This window comes from Notothenia rossii, assembly GCF_949606895.1.
Source record: "Notothenia rossii genome assembly, chromosome: 6".
In the NCBI taxonomy this organism is placed as follows: domain Eukaryota; kingdom Metazoa; phylum Chordata; class Actinopteri; order Perciformes; family Nototheniidae; genus Notothenia; species Notothenia rossii.
Window position 1 is genome coordinate 6,790,477 of NC_136909.1, and position 18,956 is coordinate 6,809,432.

General features: G+C 45.7%; 1 protein-coding gene across 11 annotated transcripts in view; it reads left to right on the top strand.

The window, feature by feature from the left end:
• The window catches only part of fbrsl1 (fibrosin-like 1), a 349,667-nt gene that overhangs the window by 157,729 nt on the left and 172,982 nt on the right, over positions 1–18,956 (top strand). For 9 of the 11 annotated variants that reach the window (XM_079690032.1, XM_079690031.1, XM_079690041.1 and 6 more), the window contains exons 3-4: positions 6,757–6,858; positions 12,287–12,322. In XM_079690032.1, the coding sequence (XP_079546158.1) occupies positions 6,757–6,858; positions 12,287–12,322 (138 nt within the window). The remainder of the gene's footprint in view (positions 1–6,756; positions 6,859–12,286; positions 12,323–18,956) is intronic. The other 2 variants (XM_079690038.1, XM_079690039.1) reach the window with 1 other exon arrangement.

The following is an 18,956-nucleotide window of genomic DNA, read 5'->3' on the forward strand; positions in this document are numbered from 1 at the left end:
CTGCGACAAAAGATATTCCCAAATTGGGATCAATACAGTCAAATGAATCTTAATTGAATTACTTCTATCCTGATTAAATGCAAGCATCAACATTAACACTGTTATAATTGTGGTGATGATAGCATCAAACAGCAGAAACTCACCTTAACCAATAAACTAATAGCATTCAATTGTTTTTGATTTGTTTCACTTAGTTTGAAATAAATGAAGTCCTGAAGTTTTCTACTATTCAAAAGGTTATCCTGAATCATTGAAATGAACATGAATGCACTTCGTTAGAAATATTGAAATGATTAGAATAGTTTATTTCCATTAGCAACAGCTATTTAGGGGGTTGAGAACAATCACCTTCATGTTGCAGTTTGTCATGCTTCCCATTACCTTGAGAAGTAAAAGCTCTGCTGAAACAATTACAGCATCAATGTACATACTTGGAAATGACCGAATACAAAGTGTTTCCTCTGAATCCCCAGTAGGCTTTGCTGACCACTGCCATGTGGCATTTCCAGCGGCCTGCACCAAAACCTGAAGTTGTTTTACTGCCACTTTGAATGTGCCCTCTCTTTTGAAAGTCAAAGTGAACTTTGGCTTGCAAATAATCACATCGAGTAGACAAAGAATTACAGTACATCCTCCGAAGTGAACGCCATTTGAATTTCTCTTGTTAGCTTGCATAAATCTCTTGCGAAACGCGCTAACTGCTTTCAACGCTAATAGTGTACACAGAAATCAAAGCTTTGCATTTCCTGCGGAGCGACAAGAGAGAAGGGATATCTGCATAATGTTGGCTCCAGCGATGAAGAGCAAAGCAAACATCCACTGCATCCGGTCCCTTGCTTTCCTTCCAATAACATCATTAGCATTTCAACATCATCGGCCTAATTGTTGTTGGTAGCTCTGAGAAATGCTTGCCTTGGAGTGGGGAGTGGGAGTTGGGGGAGAGGAGGGGGCGGGGGGGGGGGGTTCTGCTGTAAGGCCTTGTGCTTATCAGTGCAGGGCAGATACTGTTCCTATGGTCCTGGCTGACAGGTGTGTGTGTGTGTGTGTGTGTGTGTGTGTGTGTGTGTGTGTGTGTGTGTGTGTGTGTGTGTGTGTGTGTGTGTGTGTGTGTGTGTGTGTGTGTGTGTGTGTGTGTGTGTGTGTGTGTGTGTGTGTGTGTGTGTGTGTGTGTGTGTGTGTGTGTGTGTGTGTGTGTGTGTGTGTGTGTGTCGGGGAACCCTCGGGACAGGTGCTGAGGAATAGATTCGTATTTTGGAGCAGGTGCACCTCCCTTCCCCCCCTTTTCCTCCCCCCTTTTTCCTCTTCTCTTGCCTTGTTCCCTCACTCCCCCAGGAGGCATATGGTGAGAGTGATTGGAGAGACCCTGGCCCACAGGGAGTGCTTCTCTCCCCAGTTCATCTGTTCCAGACGGGCCCCTGCGGGACACCCAGGCTCTCCTGAGGCCTGCGTTGGCTGGGAATCAGGCCCAGGAAGTGGCTCCACTTTCAGGTTGATTGCTTTGTTACAGTGCTGGGCGGCCTCCCCCGTTAGCTTTACACCGTGTAGCCTTGTACCATTCTGTGCACAGGACACATGCAGAACGACGGAGGGGTCACGCCCTCTAATTTGTTTGCTCTGCCCCGTTTATGTTGCTTCTAATCTGCTGACTCCGATCGTGTCCTGGTGTCACACTTGGAACAGAAACGCCATCTCTCTGCGATTTCACTGGCTCATATTCCTGAACCAGCTTACACATGTGCCGTGGCACTGAGTGCACTCGGGGAGAGAGTTATGGGGGCGTTTTAGGCCGTGTGTAATGTGTGTACCTCTTTTATGTGGTCATTTATTATGAGGCGAGCTCTATGAATAATGTATGATTAAAAGGCTTAATGGATACACTGGGACTCGTCAAAATAAAAGCAAAAATCCATTTGCTCTCCCCGTAGTAAATCCACTAGCTTGTCCTTGGGCTAATTTCCAACTTGGGACTTGGAGGGGGAGTGAGTGCATTTCTTGATAGCTATTTCAAGGGAGGGAGGTGTTGGTTGTGCTGTAAAGTGAGAGAGAGAGAGGACGAGGAAGAAAAGTGAAATGAGACATGGAAGAGGAACAAAGCCAAGAACACCTCCTTCTCTTGAAGCCTCCCTCCTTCGCCTCACTCCATCCCAGGCTCTCTCCTTCTCTTCTTCCCTCTCTCCTCGCTCTGTCTCTCACCATCTTAAAGCTCCTTCCCCCTGCCTCTGAGCAGCTGCCACTTCTGAGCCTGAAGAAAATGAAGGCAGATGAATCAATTTGGCCTGTGGCCCTAAAGTGCACTTGTCTGCACCCCAGACTGGGCGGGGGGGATAATGAGCCGATAGATTGAGCCGGTGCCGGAGCCGGGCACTGAGCGCCGAGGTGCCCGACGCACTACCGAGCCCCCCTCACACACACACACACACACACACACACACACACACACACACACACACACACACACACACACACACACACACACACACACACACACACACACACACACACACACACACACACACACACACACACACACACACACACACACGCATGCATACACATACTGCTGATGCCTCCCTGAGCAGCGGTAGCAGCCTGTCGCTGGGTTAATGGGGGTGAGGGTCCTTTGCGCAGGACACTTTTCAGAACAAATTAGAGGAAGGATCTGTATTCGTCCTTTCCAGCCCCCCCCCCCCCCCCCCTCCCTGTTTTGCCCCTCTTCTCCTCCCGCCCTGCACATGGGAAGCCCGTAGAGCAGAAATTGGAGCGTGGTTATGCTGAGGAGACGAGCATCAAGGCAGCTGGAAAGAAAAGGGGGCGGGCTGGGGCCAAGGTCCAGGGTCCTGGGGTAATAAGGATTGACACCGGGACAAGGCTGAAGCACTGCCTCCCTGAGCGCTGCTGACAGGTGACGGCAGGCGAGGGGGAGACGAGGGGCCGGAGCGAGGAGAGGAAAAGCCAGGTCAGGACTAACAGCTCTTATTCAAGGAGGGAAACCATTCGATGCCCCCCCCCCTTCCTCCTGAAAACCCCTCCAAGGTGAAGGAGGTAGGATCAAAGGAGCAAGACAACAAAAGCATCACCCCTGCTGACAGGCTGCTGAGAGACACGCACTGCAAGGAGAGTGGAAATAAGAGGAGAGTTAGCCTAGCCTAGCATGAGTCCATGTTAACTACGACTGCCTCCGTCGACTTGACTTGCCTTTTCTAAGTAGTGCGGGCCGTGTGGCTTCACCCAGGGTTAGAGTAGTATAAATGAGGAGACCCAAGTCGGCACTACTCAACTTGGGGGGAAATTAAGATGCTGGAGGGCCCTTTGAAGATAATTAAAGAGCACAGAGCGGCGGCCTCCAGAGAGGGACTGCAGACATGTTCAATACCGAGACTAATGGAGCTAATTTCCAGTACATTATTCATGTAAAACACAGGCCATTACTTAGCTATGTTTTTCCACGTCTCTTCTATCTGTCGTCTTAAGTCGAACCGCCTCGGTCCTTCCACACACACACACACACACACAGATTAACCACATTACTTACTGCTTCAACCTGATTAACCTTGTCCCAGTACTGCATAGGTCAATTATTCAATGTGAACTAACTAAATCAACACAAAAAAACTCACAGTTGGCCAAGAACTCCTCAAGGTTTTCCCACAAAATTACCTCAAGCATAGCGGAAAAGGCATTACGACCTTGAACTCTGTCACCTCTCGCAACCAATCAGATCTCAGCAGAGACCATTAGCCCTGTAGCTCGCTAACTTGTCCTTTAACATTAATGAGTACATACAAAGGAAAAAAACAACACATGAAAGCTGTACAGTTGGGGGCTTAGGGCCAATTAAACACCTCCCCAGACAGGAAATTAGTCCCTGCCTTAATCACAGGCAGTCAGCGTTGCCAATCTTTTGTCAGAGTTGGTGAATTTCCGCCTAGATCAATTGCTCTCCTGTCCCGTTGATCAGCGGCTCGGGGAGTGTTCCTCGCGCGCTTCATCATTAACCTCGACGGCTAATTAGACGCTGTGCTCTGATCAATAGCTGAGTTGATTGCTGACTGGCTAATGCAGCCGCGGGCCCTGGAGGAGACGGAAACACTTCGGGCGCCTTCAGGAATTTGTCAGCAACACTGATGCTGGGTAAACAAAGTAATCAACGGCTGCACTTGACGGGGACGTGACGGCGACTGTACCTCTGTCTCCGCCTGCCTGCCTGCCTGCCTGCAGAGAAGGGCTGCTCTCTTTGCGAGGGAAGGAAATCAAAAAAGGCCACCATCTATTTTGAGATTCAAGGAGTGATTAGGCTGACAGCTAGAGAGCGCGAGAGGCAGAGGGAGAGGCATGTGGAGGTGGAAGTCAAACCTGATTAGGCCCACCTGCCAGGTTTCTCTTCCTTCCATCTCTACACCCTGATTGCTTGGTGCCGGCTCCCTCCTCCTCCTCCTCCTCTTCCTCCCCACCCCTGTCCTGTCACTGTTGACCTCAGCGCACTGCTAATGCCCCTTGGCCAATCAGCATGGCTGCCCAGGGTAATTAAAAGGGAATTGTGTCGACTTGGCATGTGAGCTGGTGGGCACGAGGGTAGGCAAACACTCTCTCCTCCCTCCCAGCCAGGTGGTAGCGTACAGGACCTGTCAGATTAGCTGATGACCCTTTTAATTCTAAACCAGCCGGGGGCCATAATTGATATTTACCGGGAAAGGTTAATTGTAGCAGTGATCTGCTTAAATTACAGTGGAGATCAGGAGACGGGGGCCAGCCACCGTGCGCCACCAGGGGAGCTGCTACATACAAACTGATACTCGAATAGATTACACCCCGCAGCCATCGCCACTGTACTCCAAGGTGGCGAAGCAGCACGGGAGTCTGTGATTGGCTGTTGCTTCACCACCTCATCGTCTTCCTTGCTGAGCTCGCCAACCTCCCATCTGGCTGGGAATTTGAATGCATGCCAACTGTGGGTCTTGATGCCCTGCAAAACACCAAGCTTTCCAGGATTGGATTAGGGTTACTGTGATATGGGTGGAAAATACTGCCACATTCAAAGCACCTATAGCTATTATGTGTATCTTTTTTTATTATATTAAGACCAGAAAACAAAAGCATGATCTTTATTTCTCTGAATGGTTTGGAAATATTGTTTATTCGGCATCGTCTTCTTCTAGTTCATAATGCCTTTGTGATGACCTAAAGAGCTGCGGTCAAATGAATGTGCCTTAGCTTTGAATTTGGAGTGGATTTTGAATTTTAGTCAGAAATCAGCTGTGAATCCGTTTTTCCCGGTTCTACGGTTTTACTGGTTCATATTTAGGAACATTTTATATTTCTGTGTGGAGGATAAGGCGAGCAATTAAAAAAATACTTCTAGCTAGCGTTGCCAACCTGATGATGTGTTTGTGTCTTATTATTGCATTAGCATAATTATACAGTATATGCTAAATATGTTCTGGGAGGATAGTGTGTCTTACCTAAGTGATATGTAGAGGAGGTGGTTTTGTAATAGTAAAATAACATTGATAAACAGATGTCAATAGTCAACAGAAAGAAAGCACTAATGTCTTCACACGCAGCAGTGGGTTGAGCTTTGGTGTCGCAGGTGTTTTAGCTACAGCCATTGCTTTGCATTTAGCCAAAGCACAAACTGACACCAAGTTGAGTCATCACATTGACTTTGTGAGGGGGCCCACTAACATCCACTTGTATCCATTGTAGCTGCACTGTGTTGTTATGCATAGATGCCATACTTGTGGAGTATGTAGATCCTTCTTTGTGTCTATTAGGACTACTTTGAGCACTAGCATTAGCATTGGCTATTCTTTCTTGGGCCCACGCATAAACAGTCAAACAAATGTCCGCACTATTGCCACGTAAACACAACGTACATACAAAAACAATCTGTTATAATCAACAATCAAGAATGTAACCCTTTACAGAATCATTAGGTCAAATGCAAAATCCAACAAGATGTAATTACACACTTTGACTACCAATACAATGTATAGTTAATAATCACAAACAAAGGTACTTGTCAGAAAATACCTTTAATTGTTTTTATATATCCAGCCAGTTTTTACAGAGATGTTAAATTCCAATAAATATGGTTCTGACACGGAAACCAGAATAACCTACTTTTAAAATGCTTTATTGGTATAGTGGTATCAGAGTAAATTCGATTTTAATAATTCAATAATTATGATAGCGTAAAACCATGCATACACGATGAATGTTATCTGCTTTTCCTTTGGTTGATCAGTAGAAAAAACGTTTTTTTATTTTGTTTTTTGACAAACTTGACAAAGTTCCCAAAAGAAAAGACTATGTTGTTCATGTCATCTGAAAGAAACTAGCACTCGACTTTGGCCTATGGTCTTTTAATATATAACAGTTTGAATCTTTCTCCTTGCCTTGGTATTAAGGTAATAAGCCAGTCAGCAGTGATTTACTGTTATATCAGAGCAGCTTTTAGGATAATACCTCTTAAACGCCTGAAAAGTAACTGCCTGACAGGATATATTACTAAATAATGAACACAGTAATGGGGTTCATGATGCAAGGACACGATTTTAAGATGTCCTGTGTCCCCTGAAGATCAAGCCTTTAAAATACCTTTCATTTTATTTATGTATCCAGCCAGCTTTTAAATAAAACTCTGACACAAAAACCAGAATTACATACTTTGAATATTGCTTAATTATGAACATAGTAATGTGGTTCATGACACAAGGGGGTGATTTTAAGATGTCCTTTTTCCTGTGTCCCCTGCAGATCAAGCCTTTGATGCTACGTCCGGTCAAAGTGAGCGAGGACGAGGCGGTGAAGGAGCTGAGCCGACCGCACAGGAGCAACTCCAAGGAGCAGCTCAACGAGGTAAGTCGTCGGACGAGACCTTTCCCCTCTCCACGGACCTCCGACAGCGGGCAGGAATATCCACTTTCACAGGCCGAGGACGGGGGGAGGTTGGAAATAGAGAGTGGGCGGGCGACAGCAACATTGAAGCTGAGATCAGAGAGGTGCAGTAGTTCCTGCTGTTTCCAGATATCACCTCATAAATCCCCTATGTGATGGTTGGCTGGTAGCACACAGACAGGAAGTGGTTAAGCCAGTCACACGGCAGCACCTTGTTGGCCTGGCGTTATTTAAGCATGGCACGGTTAAATGTAGACATGACCTAACGCAGTTCAGCCAGGTGTGGGCTGACCTCCACGACCCCGGACTGGAACGAGTTAAAGAAAGCGCTCCAATCATCGCCGCCGCCGCGCCGGCATCCATATGCTAACCCATTTAGAGGAAGTCAGTGGCGAAGGAAAATGGAGGCCAGGCATCGGCGCAGCATGAGGGATGAAATAATGCAATTTAGATACAGGGGGAAGTAATGAGAATTTATGCGAAAATCCCAAGCGGCTCATTTTAAATGAATGTAGAAATATGCTTCCTAACTAATGCCTGTCAAGCAGACCTCCCAAACTCAACCAAATTCAATCAGACTGTTCATTTAGCTGACGAAAGCAGCAGCAGGAGGAGAGGGAGAGAAAGGAGAGGAAGGAAAGCTGCTTTTTACAGCAATGGGTGAAATGGTAGAGGGAAAGGATTTTAATGAACTTATTAAATACATTGTTTTAAGCCATTCAGCACTCCAATTGCAAATCCAGCTTGATTGGAGTAAGAACAAAATCAGCCAGCGTAATTTTTCCCCATCTCCTTCCTCTTTTTTCTACTCCCTGCTGTTCTGCTTCTCTGGTGCTCTGTCCCCCCTCTTCCTCTCACACTCTTCCTCCTGAATCTGTGTAAAGGCTGTCTTTTAATGAAAAAGTCAGGAGGAAGAGGCGGGCTTGTCAGATAAAAGACCGACGCCGGTTGACAGCTCTGACAGGGATATACGACAAGCACAGAAGAAGAGGGGGGGGGGGGAGTTAGTGAGGGTGGAAGTGATGGTGGTTGCGGTGATAGAGTAGGGGGGGGGGGCGGAGGCACTGTTGAAAATTGCACGCTGTAATCGCCGACGGTGTTAGATGTGGCATGTCTCTCTAATCTGCTGCCAAATAAATGGTGCACAGACGCTGATCGCTGTAACCACGGCATCTCTGTCTCCCCCTCTCACCTTTATACACCTCTTTTCTGTCCGTCTGTCCGTCTCTCCGCGGGCTGTTGTATTCCAGGCCTTCACACAACGAGTTTTTCTCTATATTTCTTATTTTTCCAGCTCCGTGAAGTCTCCGCCACCGCAGTGAAAGCACCGCTAATTTTTCCGTAAAACACGCTCCACCACATCAAAGTGGCTCCCCGGCTTTTAAAAGCTCTTAACTAATGATGCCGACGAGTAAAATGGATTCCTCTTGTCTTACTGCCAAAGGAAATAGAGACAAATGTGGACGCACCCGCCTGCCCGCCTCTAAAAACAGTCATGCATCAATTTGGGAGCACAGGGTTTGGAAAAAAAAAAAAAAAACAGAATTGCAGGGGAAGCTGTTTGTTCATTGCCATGGTCGGGTCTTTATCTGTTTATTTTGACTAGGTAATTGTGCCTGCGGTGCAGCGGGGCCCCGGCACTAAGCCACACAGGGATTAGGGAAATATGATGTGGTGGAGGATGAGAAGGGGGGGGGGGGTTCCACTTCATCTGTGTCCTGCGGAGGAGAGGGCAACAGTGGTGGTGCCGACACCCTCCTGTTCCCACCCACACCCACCCACCCAGCACCTGATCGGCCTCACATGCATCTCTTCCCTTCGTCATGCTCCATCGCGCTCTGATTGGCCCCCCTCTTGGGCTTCCTTCATCCACAAAAACCAATAGTCTGGGTTGGGAGAAGATGGACCGGACCCTCCCCTCTTGTCGCCGTGATTTTCTTTTTACTCTCCTTTTTTCAGTGAGCCGAGTGGAGGAGGGGGCATGGAAATGGGGAGAGGATTAGGGGGCGGATTTAGCAACATTTCTCTTCTCCGGGGCTGTTTAGTTAACCCTTAAATGCCGCCAGCATCCGCCCCATCCCTCTTGCCATCACACACACTCGCCCACACTCTCACACACACACACACACACACACACACACACACACACACACACACACACACACACACACACACACACACACACACACACACACACACACACACTGCTCCCTCCCCCACACTCCCTCTCTGGGGCGGGTTTTTAAATCCTTTTGAAGTCCTAAGCGCTGCAGAAATCCATTGAGAGCCATGTATAATGGCTTTTAAGAGAGAGTGTTTAGCTGGATGCCGACCCTATGGCTTATGAACCGCTGGCGTTTTAATGGATCCCCCCCCCCTCTTTCCCTCCCCTCTTTTCCCTCCCTTCACTGGCACTAAATCCAATGGATTGTCCCTCATTATCATTTAAATAAGCCTCTCTTTCTGCTCAGAATGCTCCAAGTTGAATGAACTCTACATAGTAAGGCTAATTCCAAATGGCCTTGGCCTCCCACCACCTATGCCCATACTCACACATGCATGTAAGTGCACTCACAACATGCACACTCACGGACAACAAGCCACATTCTCACTAGTACACACTTTTGACCCCTTTGTGTCTCCAGATTGTGCTCCCCTCTCCCTCTCTCTGCTCGCGGTGGTTTCAGAGAGGTTGAGCAGAGTGGGAATAGCCTTTTCATTCCCGCAGAGCCTGCTTTCCGGTTCGCGGCGGGACTCCTCCCTAATCGTCACGGCGGGAGGCGTCCTGCGAATCAGAGGGCAGAGAGGCGTTGATGAGGGCCGAGGCCTTAGAGCAGGTGTGGGAAAAAGGATGAGGGGTGTCGGGAGGGTGCAAAACAAGAGAGGTGGCGGCGAAGGTGTGGGGGAGGACGCTCGGATTGAAGGTGGACCTATGGATGAAATTGGTCTAGCAGAAAAGTCCCCTCCAGAGACCAGGGGGGGAGAAATTGCCAATCTAGACAGGAGAATAAAAGAAGTGAAAAGTGGAAGTGGAGGGAGGGATTTGGAGATTGGTATTCGTGCTGGGCTCTGACGGACAGAACCAAACTCAAGCTTATTCTGTCTCCATCCTGTTCTTGTTCAGCGTTCAGAGGACTGCATTAGAAACACAGGAGGAGTCTGACGGCCCAAAATACCTCCCTAAACGCATAAAGAGATATTTATCGGGGCTGATTCAAAATGAAGAACGCTTGTTTGCAGAATGCGGCCGACATTATTTTTAAATGAAACAGCTTATATTGTAAGATTACATTTTAAGATGCATTGCCGTCATAGCCTGAACAAAACGTAATATATTTTTGCCTGAGAGAATATAAAGCATTTTAGAAATGATGTCTTGCCTGTTGATGCTCTTGCAAAACAAATGCCGGGAAATTATGAGATGGAAAAAGAAGAGAAGCCATTATTTTTTGGCTAGCAGCGTTCATAAGCTGCTACTCACTCTCAACACAATCATTTTTCTATCAAGGTTTTATATGTGTTATCAGTTCGTCTACGGGTGCAGGTGATGGATTTACTCCCATGTGTCTATCAATGTCAGATGGCACTCTTAAAGGCAAAGAAACAATTCAAAGAAATAAATAGTGACAGTTAATCTTGAGCGGCACTGCAATCTATAAAACAATCTGACTCGTTTTTAACCATCAAAGATTATAATGGGTCATTAACTCTGAGTCAGGTTCGCATCGTAACGTGTATTTGCTACGTTTCTCCATAGCGTCAAACGTAGTAGCTTCAAAATAACGCCTCGAAATTTTTTAAATGGCTACCTATTTTCCCCAGAAATGTACATATGTGGCATGTGGGAGGTGTGTGGCGCAGTGGGTTGTGCGTTGGTGTTGGGATCAGGGTTCAAACCCCACTGCAGTCACCATGTCGTTGTGTCCCTGAGACACTTCACCCCAAATTGCTCCTGTGGGAGTTGCCCACACTATTGAGTATGTAAAAGCAGAAATACCTGTATACCTGTAGTGCATTTAGCAGCCATTGGACCCTAATGATTCAGGCTATTCAAGTGTTTGTAAGTCAATGGGAAAAAGCTTTTATAGGTCCAATATCCTCACGGACTGACACGTAGAACCGCTGTTCGGCCACTACGACAATCTGCGTCATTGTCCGAAAATCTTGATTTCCCCCCCTGTTCATTTGTAATGGCCAGTGTCCATGTCACAGTTTTGGTCAGAAAAAAACCACAAAGCTGGAAAATTCTGTACTTCAGGAAACTTTTGCTTTGATGACATTTTTTGCAAGAATCTTTGTTCAGTGTGTTTAGTTTGATAGTTACAATGGAAATTGTCTCAGGTTTTTTAAGAAGTTTGAGAAGGTGGTTTAAGCGATAGCAGCATTCATAGCATCTTTGTTAATTTCATTGACTGAAAGTTGACGATCCTGCAGGGTGTCCGCGGGGTCTTAAAAAGTATTAAAAGTTGATAAATCAATCTAGCGAAAATGAAGGCTATCAAAAAGTATTAAAGGGCATTTTCCAAGGTATTACATTTTGTAGCTTGTTTTCAATAAGTATCTAAATGGTCCAAAGAGGTTGTATTCTACAGTGTGTCTGAATGTAATCATGGCGTAGGTGTGTAGTGGATTTGGATCCCGTTGGATTTGACGTCATCTGAACAGGACATCGCACGCTCACTGCTTGATAGCGCGCGAAGGCCCGTTTACGCCGGTTGCTAAGCAACATCGTTATGGGGAAATGCAAGTCTGCGTCCAAATGGTTGGAAGATAAGGAGGAAGGACAATCAATACTGTATATAGTCAATGTGAGGTGAAGTGTGTCGCCAAGGTAACCGGTTAGAACTCCAAGTGGCGATGAGGTCTTAAAATGTATGGAGAGGGTCTTAAAAAAGGTCTTAAAAGGTCATGTGACATCGAATGGCCATTACAAATGAGTTAGGGGATTATTGTGAGACTATGTTTTGCGCCATAGACCAAAGTAGCTTATATATGTAAAGATGTGAGGTTGGGTCGCTATAACATGTTTTAAGCACTGCAAATACACTTTGCTTTAAATGCATTTTTAGAGCACCAATGACAATTTTTCACAATTCTCACTATAATTTTACCAAATAGTTCAGGTTTTACACAGTTTATTTCTTTGAGGACTCAATGAAGTCCCCCACAGGACGTGAGTGATTGCCTTTTAGATCGGGAGCTGCTCAGCTACCCCCATGGCTGAGGCCAGAGTGTGCGGGAGTGATGTGTGCAGGCGTGGGGTACATGGCGGGGCGGGTAAAAGGTTAACGTGAATATTGATATTAAAGCGGCGCTGCTTCATCATGTCTCTGTCAGCGAGTGAAACGCTCCTTAAAGGTCATCCCTGTTCTCCTCTCTCTCCCCACAGAGCTCCCCTCACTCGCTGTCAGGCCGCGGCTACTCGGTAAGTGGCATTTTCATGCTTCATGGCTTTACGGCAGAATTACAATCTCCAACGACCCGCTTTATGGCCCCGGCGCTCGACATTTTAATTATGTTAAATAGAGTAATGGAGAAATCATGATATTAGGAACATTAATTCTGGCTGACTGACTGATTAAATTGCGGGAAGGTGTCCTGCGCTACCTTGGCGGAAAAAAGATCCTCGTTTTATTGGCATCGATCAGCGCTGTCCGCCGGTGCTGCAGTTTGCCTGTCAGAGTTTTATGTCTTCCTCCAGTGACTGTCAATCGAGGAGCCTTTTGCTCATATACGACAATATGCCTGAAAGCCTCTTTAAGGCTAAGCAATAAAAACAATGCCTCAGCGCCACAGAACTGCGTCTACATTTACAACTTTAGCCGTTAAACATGTCTAATGATGTGCCTGAAACAGCTAGTGAGTCAGTTACATGGTTCCTGCCATTCTTCAAGGGAAAAGTGCCCGCGAGGAATATTTAGTGATGTCTTGGAAAACGTCAGCCCAATCCTTTCAAACATACGCTAGCTCACAATTTGTCGGCGCAGGACTATTTTTATCCGTTGATAGCATCTGTTGCCTCGCCCCGGTGCCTCTTCCACACCGTAAAGTTGTGCTCCGCCCCTCCCATTGTTTCGAAGATGTGTCTCGTCTCTGGGTAATCGAGACAGCAGTCGTCCTTTGCTTAAAGGGGAGCTAATAAGAGGAACATTCTTTAAAGTGTGCTACTTTTAGCTGATGAGTGGCATATGGCAGTTCTTATTGCAGCTTGGAAGCAATCATCCCGACAAAACATAACAACTATAAATGGTTTGTCATCGTTAATCTGCCTCAAAGGACCGCAGATAAAGCGCCGAACAAAGCTTCACTTCAAAAGACCTTGATCTCTGTGCTATCTTTTACATTTTGTTTTAATAGAACATGTCACATTCCTATTCCCCCGCCGGCCGCGTACTCACAGATGGATGAAAACAAACAAGGCCTTCCAGAAAAGCTCTCGAAAGCCCTTTGGCTCGAGCTGTCAGTTTGAGTCGTCAGGGAGCGAGGCCTTCTCTTCATCCGAACGAGGAAGGAAGGAGTCAGAGGGCAGAGGTGGAGGGGGCTGGGTGTTGTGGGGTCGTCGGTATAGTGTGCAAGCAGAGGAAAGTCCACGATTCGAAGGGGCAGGAAGTTGTTCCCGGGCGATGCGATGGTGCTATCTCCCGCCTGCGGGCTCCTCCCGGTGCTGAGCTCTGACTCTCAATCTGCTCTGCTGCAGAACGCTTGATTTCCGGGGGTCTCTCCTTATCTGTAAGTGCTTCAGGCTTTACAGTGTGATGGTTTCAGAGGGGGGGTTGTGGGTAGAATGGGCCCCAGGGATCAGCGGGGCAGAGGCTGAGTAGGTATGGGAGGAGGAGGCCAGCGTTATGGCTTCAGGAAGAGGTTATGGATGTGGGTGGAGGGCTGTGTGTGATGTGGGAAGGGTCAAAAGGGCGGGGACAGCCATAGGAAGTCCCGTCGGCCCCAAATAGGACGACCAAAGCCTTCTTCTGATTGGCCCCTAGCACTGATCGCCATCGCTCTGAAATCAAGTCGTCGGATGGGGGCTGGCTATCTGTCACTATGAAGTAAGAAATTAAAAACGTAAATCTCTTCTGACAGTTTGTTTTCTACATCTATGGGAGATAACGCCTCCTTCTTGTTTACGCTTCCATATGTCTCCCTTCCTATGTGGCCTGCCAGGCTCGAATGGCCTCGTTTGAATGGTGTACACCAGAATGTAAAGGAAATCTCCGGGCTTTAATGTCAGACTCATGAGAAAGGGAAATTGGAGTGTTTGGAAACAGAAAAGACTTTTATAATGCAGTATCATTATTTGGCAGACTGCATTGTCTGCTGGTTTGGTTTCATTCATCTCATTGTTTTTGCAAAAGGCCACACAGTTCATCATCTGCACACACTCTGCAAACATGACATGACCCTCATCACGCCTTTGTTCTCGGTCTCCTCTTATTTTCTTCTTTGGATGTCTAAAATACTGATAAAAGATTCTGCAGGCTGTAGCAAATATATCAAAGCAAGCGGTTCATTGCAGATTTTAAATGTTGTAATGTCCTTATTTGAATGTTTTGAGGGTATAACAGATTCAAATAAGTCAAATAAATAACTAGATAAATACAAATACTGGCCATTGATGTGTAGTATACAGTTCCCTCTAGAGGGGGCTTTGCGATGTTAGCCTTTGCAGACCATTCACATGCACATAAACCAATAACACACTACAGCAGGGGTCTCCAACCTTTCTTCATCTGAGAGCTACTTTGACAAAATGAAAGTGGCCACTTGCATCACATCGCTTACATTTATTCACATAGCCCTCATCAGTTGTATGAAGCTACTTTTGTACACGTGTGAAATTGCAATACCTAAAGCTTAGCAAAAATCTTAACTTCACATTAAGGTCCAAGAAAACGAAAAATGTCTATGGCCCTCATAATAAGTACATCACTGACAATTCACATAAATGTCCTTAATCACCACTTTACAAGCATCTCACTCTTTTGTACAGTTAGTGAGGTGACTGGCACTGCATGGAGTCCACCATACAGGTGTATGCTGGAGTGTACCCACTTAGGTTCACTCTAATAGTCATTTAAATGTTCATCAGTCAGTCTTGTTCTGTATTTAGATTTCATTCATGTCAGAAAAAGCTGCTTCAAAAAGTAGAGCCAAATAAAGCAGACATGTTCAGTGCTGCATGGTGAATGTTCTTATACTTTTCTAGGTCTACAAGGCTCCAGAAATGTTGTGAGTTTTGCTGAGACTTAAGCTGAACACTATTTTTGGAGATCTCCACAGGATTGACACTGAACAGTTCAGCCATCTTTTTCTTCTTCTTTTTCTTCTTCGTCTTGACATTACATTATAAACCATAATAAATCCATTGTATAGGTCTAGCCTCCCTATATCTGTGTGTGAAATTGTTCCATCCTCAAAAACAAAAAACTAATACTTCTGCCGTCTAGCTGCAGCTTCTAGCAACGGTCCGCTGTTAAAAAGAATTACACTGAATGTCTTGAATGTGGCATCACACACATGAAGTCTGAACACAGCAAACAACAGGAGTGTAATACAAACAAAAATAGTTTGGGTGCTCACTTACATTCTCTGTCTTGCTGTTACATACATCCCATGAATGTATGAGATTAAGATAGCTTCATCATATCTCAATTAGTGATTAAGTGAATAATAAAGTGTATCAGGTCACGATCAGCCATTATTTACAGGGAGGGGGCGGGGTTTGGAGGAACGGAGGAGACGGTGATCGCGGAAGCTTTCCTCCTGCTTTCACAAACTTTACACAAGTATTTATCAACTGAAAATAGCAAGAGGACATTCATACTCATCTGCAATCCAATACTTGATTAAATCCACCAAAAACCTGACATGACGATAACGGGTGTTTTTCAAAAAACACAAATCCCTCCCTGTGTGTCTCTGAGCCGCAGCGACAGGGCCATTCAGAGCGGGTCCTTCTGCTGTTGGTTCTGGACTGGTGTTGGTGGAGAAAGCAGACCGGTCCGTGTGAAAAAAGGGGAAATCGTGTTGGTGAACACGAATCAATAGATTAAAAATCGTGTTGGTGAACACGAAATGCCATGAGACTGGGTTGGGTGTTGCTGTGCCGCTGTCACGTATGTTCCTTGATCTCTGCGTCACCGACCAATTTGATAATCGCGTGACAGAAAACATTCTAAAATAAAAAAACGTTAAGGAATCAATAAGGAACCTTACTAATAATAACTGATAATTGTGCGGCGAGCTACTGAAAAGCTGCCTGCGAGCTACCGGTGTTGGAGAGCGCTGCACTACAGGAAAGAGAAAAGCCAAAAAGCACAATAGGGCCCCTTTAGCATGGTTATACATGTAGGGCTAACATACAGTAATAGTTAAAGTGTTTATGTATAATTCACTGTTCATGTATCTCTCTATTTATTGTCAAATGGGCAACACGTCTAACATTTCATAAACCGAGTATACATGTACTTATATGTGCAATTACACAACAAATACACAATGAACCGCATTATACCAGAAGTGGTTGGCAGTCATTTTCTGTTAACTAAATGACTTAAATTGAATGCAATTAGAACAAGCAGTGTTAGGAACATAACAAATATATGGCCTACCTTACATTGTTATATATAGGTCTAAAAAAACGGACTGGTAGGATAACCAACCTTAACTTACTTTCCCATAAGAGCACGATGTGTTTATCCAGGTGTTGACATTTCTAGACGTGAAGTTCCCCCCTCCACATAAACACACACACACACACACACACACACACACACACACACACACACACACACACACACACACACACACACACACACACACACACACACACACACACACACACACACACACACACACCCCCCCCCTTCATCCCCCGTTCAGGGGTGAGGGCTTATCTCTGGCTCGTTGAGTCCAACAGCGATATGTAGCAGCAGGACTGAGACTCACTATCTCTGGGAGGAAGACTGGATATGGAATTGTGTATCAGGCCGGCTCTCTGCTGTCCGCTTTGTGCCGGCTTCATTACAGCCGGGGCTATGTTTGGGAGACAATATCTCTGCCTTGTTTCCTGCTCTGCTACCTGCTTGTTGTTCCACTGGAGATTGGCCCGGGCTCTGGCGATTTATCATCCTCTCTCAGGGCTCCTTGATAAAGAATCCAACATCCCCCCTCTGCGCCTGGGAGATACGGGGCAGCAAGAGACGGGGAAATGTCAAAGAATCTCAGCGAAACTATCTGCCCAGCCTGCCGCTGCCCCTGGGCTGCATACTGTACGGAGGAGGAGGCGTTTCAGCTAAGCGACAAGACAACACACCTCCCTTTCCTTTCAGATGAAGCGATTGTGCCTCCGTCTACCCCCCATCTTCTAAAACCACCCAAGGCCTGCTCATGTTTTCACGCACGATAAAAGCATGGAGCTTTGTCTGTGACAGTATAATCTGACTAGTCTGTTTTTGGGGAGGCTTTATCTCTGTGATGTCAGGGAGTTAAACCTCAGCCGGGTTGTTTGAGACTGCTCGCAGCTCTGAGACACACCCATTCTTCATTTCCACCCCCACTACTCGCGTTGTCATAATCATAAATGTAACGGTGAATTAGTCTACGCTCCAAACAGAGCAGTCTCAGAGTCATTTGTGCATTCTTAAACAGCCTTTCTTAAATTGATTTGACATTCACAACCTCCACATCGTGGCGAATGCACTCCCCTGTCTGAGTGACGAGGCTTTTTACAAGATCTCTATCGAATACAAGGATTATGTCACTTAATTATAATAGAAGCCATTAAGAGCTTCATGCTTTATTAAACAAAACGACACAGATTCACTGGATTAAATGCTAAACACAGCAATCGGGAGGAAATTGGGTGTAAATGATATATTAGGCTTGGAATTCATTTTGCAGCAAGGTTTTATTTTTGGTCACAACCACATTGTCAGCATACAGAGCTTTAAAGAGTCCTCTCCTGCTGATGTTCAGGTGTATATCAGTATGTAGTGTCTCTACTTTAAAGAGTCCTCTCCTGCTGATGTTCAGGTGTATATCAGTATGTAGTGTCTCTACTTTAAAGAGTCCTCTCCTGCTGATTTTCAGGTGTATATCAGTATGTAGTGTTTCTACTTTAAAGAGTCCTCTCCTGCTGATGTTCAGGTGTATATCAGTATGTAGTGTTTCTACTTTAAAGAGTCCTCTCCTGCTGATTTTCAGGTGTATATCAGTATGTAGTGTCTCTACTTTAAAGAGTCCTCTCCTGCTGATGATCAGGTGTATATCAGTATGTAGTGTCTCTACTTTAAAGAGTCCTCCCCTGCTGATGTTCAGGTGTATATCAGTATGTAGTGTCTCTACTTTAAAGAGTCCTCTCCTGCTGATGTTCAGGTGTATATCAGTATGTAGTGTCTCTACTTTAAAGAGTCCTCCCCTGCTGATGTTCAGGTGTATATCAGTATGTAGTGTCTCTACTTTAAAGAGTCCTCTCCTGCTGATGTTCAGGTGTATATCAGTATGTAGTGTCTCTACTTTAAAGAGTCCTCCCCTGCTGATGTTCAGGTGTATATCAGTATGTAGTGTCTCTACTTTAAAGAGTCCTCTCCTGCTGATGTTCAGGTGTATATCAGTATGTAGTGTCTCTACTTTAAAGAGTCCTCTCCTGCTGATGTTCAGGTGTATATCAGTATGTAGTGTCTCTACTTTAAAGAGTCCTCTCCTGCTGATGTTCAGGTGTATATCAGTATGTAGTGTCTCTAATTTAAAGAGTTCTCTCCTGCTGATGTTCAGGTGTATATCAGTATGTATTGTCTCTACTGGGACATGTCTCCATGCTTTAATGCTCAAAAAGCTCTTTATTGTTCTTATACTGCCTGTGCTGCAGCACCTCTTTTCACCCTTTGTCTGAAACCAGAGCCCAGTCTGCTCTGATTGGTTAGCTTGCCGGCTCTGTTGTGATTGGTCAACCGCTTAGAGATGTCCCGCCCCTTAGCCTATCACGTAAAATGTGTCGGAGCACTAGCCAATAGAAGCGTGAGTTTTACTTAGTGATGTCATTATGTTCCTGGAGTAAACAA